At 36.1% G+C, this 1,735-nt stretch overlaps 1 protein-coding gene across 10 annotated transcripts in view; it reads left to right on the top strand.

Moving 5' to 3' along the window:
* Positions 1-1,735, top strand: part of slc38a9 (solute carrier family 38 member 9) — a 99,988-nt gene that overhangs the window by 15,649 nt on the left and 82,604 nt on the right. For 3 of the 10 annotated variants that reach the window (XM_014340336.2, XM_042228834.1, XM_014340337.2), the window contains one exon: positions 364-1,011. The exons of the other annotated variants lie outside the window; for them this stretch is intronic. In XM_014340336.2, coding sequence (XP_014195822.1) covers positions 364-529 — 166 coding nt within the window. In that variant the 3' untranslated portion in view covers positions 530-1,011. Of the gene's footprint in view, positions 1-363; positions 1,012-1,735 lie in introns of those variants that run through there. 10 annotated transcript variants of the gene reach the window in all.

Raw genomic sequence — 1,735 nt, 5'->3', positions numbered from 1 at the left:
ATACATACACACGTTTGCCCCGTGGATATGTAGATATACTGTAAGGTATAGGTATAATTATGCATCTAAGATGTTTTTTGCATAAACTGAATTAGAAAGTATGTTTTATCTTTCTTTGAGACTTTTTACTTTAAAACAAACAACACTAAATGGCAATCAATACGCCAGGGTTTGAATCAGTGGCCAAAAGGTAAACCTGTGTTAGCATGGAAGTTCATCCTTACCTATGCAAGGAAGAAAAGAAACAAAGTTTAATTTAAATTCAAGTATGTTTCCTTTTTTTGTTGTGGCCATTGTTGTTTGGCATACCAGTTGGCTCCTTGTAATGGTGTAGTGGTTTTAACTTTGTGTTCCTCTTTGCAGGTTTTCCGGAGCAATTTGTGGATTGGCTTTAGTGTTTGTATTTCCTGCATTAGTCCACATGATCACCCTGAGACGGCAGGGGATGCTGAGGTGGAAGACAGCAATTTCCCACAGTTTACTAATCTTACTGGGTGTGGCCAACCTGGCGGCTCAGTTTTTCATGTAGAAGTGGCTAGTTAATCTTTCAGAATTAAGATTAATAAATATGAAGAAGAATTCAGCTGGCAACATGACATTATTTGAAGAAACTTTAAGTGTGAAAGGCAGATGAATCAAATCAGCTACTCAGATTAATGTTTGTGTTTGTGGTAATTAAATTTCCTATCACAAGAAGTTACAGTTGAATATTAGGGCAGTAATACAGTTTAATAACAGGAATTCAGTGTTTTTGTTCGGCATACATTCATTTTTATTTTCTTCATGTTATACAGCCTTTTTTTCTGCCCTGCTAGTCGTATACCATATTCTAAACTGTGTTGAAACACAGATGTTTCAGATGGGTGTGAGCATTTTGTTAATGGGTTTATGGTTACCGTACATTTTTTTTTTTTTTTTTTTTTTTGGCAACAGTTTCCTTGGAAAAAGCCAAGGGCGCACTTTATTCAAAACTAAAACAGAACTGGTCAGAATTAAACTGGATCTAGTGGGGAAAAAAATTGAAAATTTAACAGGTGAAGATCTATAAATATTCACTCTGTGTAGGCCAAAGTGATGTGGACACAATTACTAGTCCAATTGAATAACATTAGTTCTCTATAGTTCCTCAACTGTAACTTGATAGAGCTGGGTTACAGCAGTCACAGTTATATCTTGCTGATGGTAACTATCAAGTATTGACTTGCTATTTTTTTTTTTAAATTATAAATAACATCTGGCCCAACCATAGGATAATTAATTGCTGTCTTGATTTGTTTTAAATATATACTATATTTTACTAATGGTTGGATAGCTAAAGGGATGATGTGCGAGGAAAGAGTCTGTATTAACTTTGGTTTTCACGTTATTTTTAATCATCAGTATCAGTGTGAAAAATAATTTTGGTTTGAGGCAAATTTTAGTACTGTGGGCATTATTATCTGTAACGTTGCATTCACTGAGGTCACATGGGGATCAAGATGCACTGTGGTAAAAAAGCAAGCAATAGCTCAGTATTAATAATTCTTATAGCAGGGTAATATTAAACTATTAATAACTAGTTTTGCCTCATAGGCATCTTTGTATGTTACCCATGCCCATAGTTTTTGGCCCCTTCTTTCACATTTTAGTCTAATATGTTTCAGCGACAGACTGGCGACCTGTCCAGGGTGTACCCCGCCTTTCGCCCTATGACAGCTGGGATAGGCTCCAGCGCCCCCCGCGACCCTGAAAAGGA

This window comes from Haplochromis burtoni, unplaced genomic scaffold, assembly GCF_018398535.1.
Source record: "Haplochromis burtoni strain Fernald_Lab_line unplaced genomic scaffold, NCSU_Asbu1 Contig_356, whole genome shotgun sequence".
NCBI classification, from domain to species: Eukaryota; Metazoa; Chordata; class Actinopteri; order Cichliformes; family Cichlidae; genus Haplochromis; species Haplochromis burtoni.
This window is presented reverse-complemented; position numbering and strand designations above follow the sequence as displayed.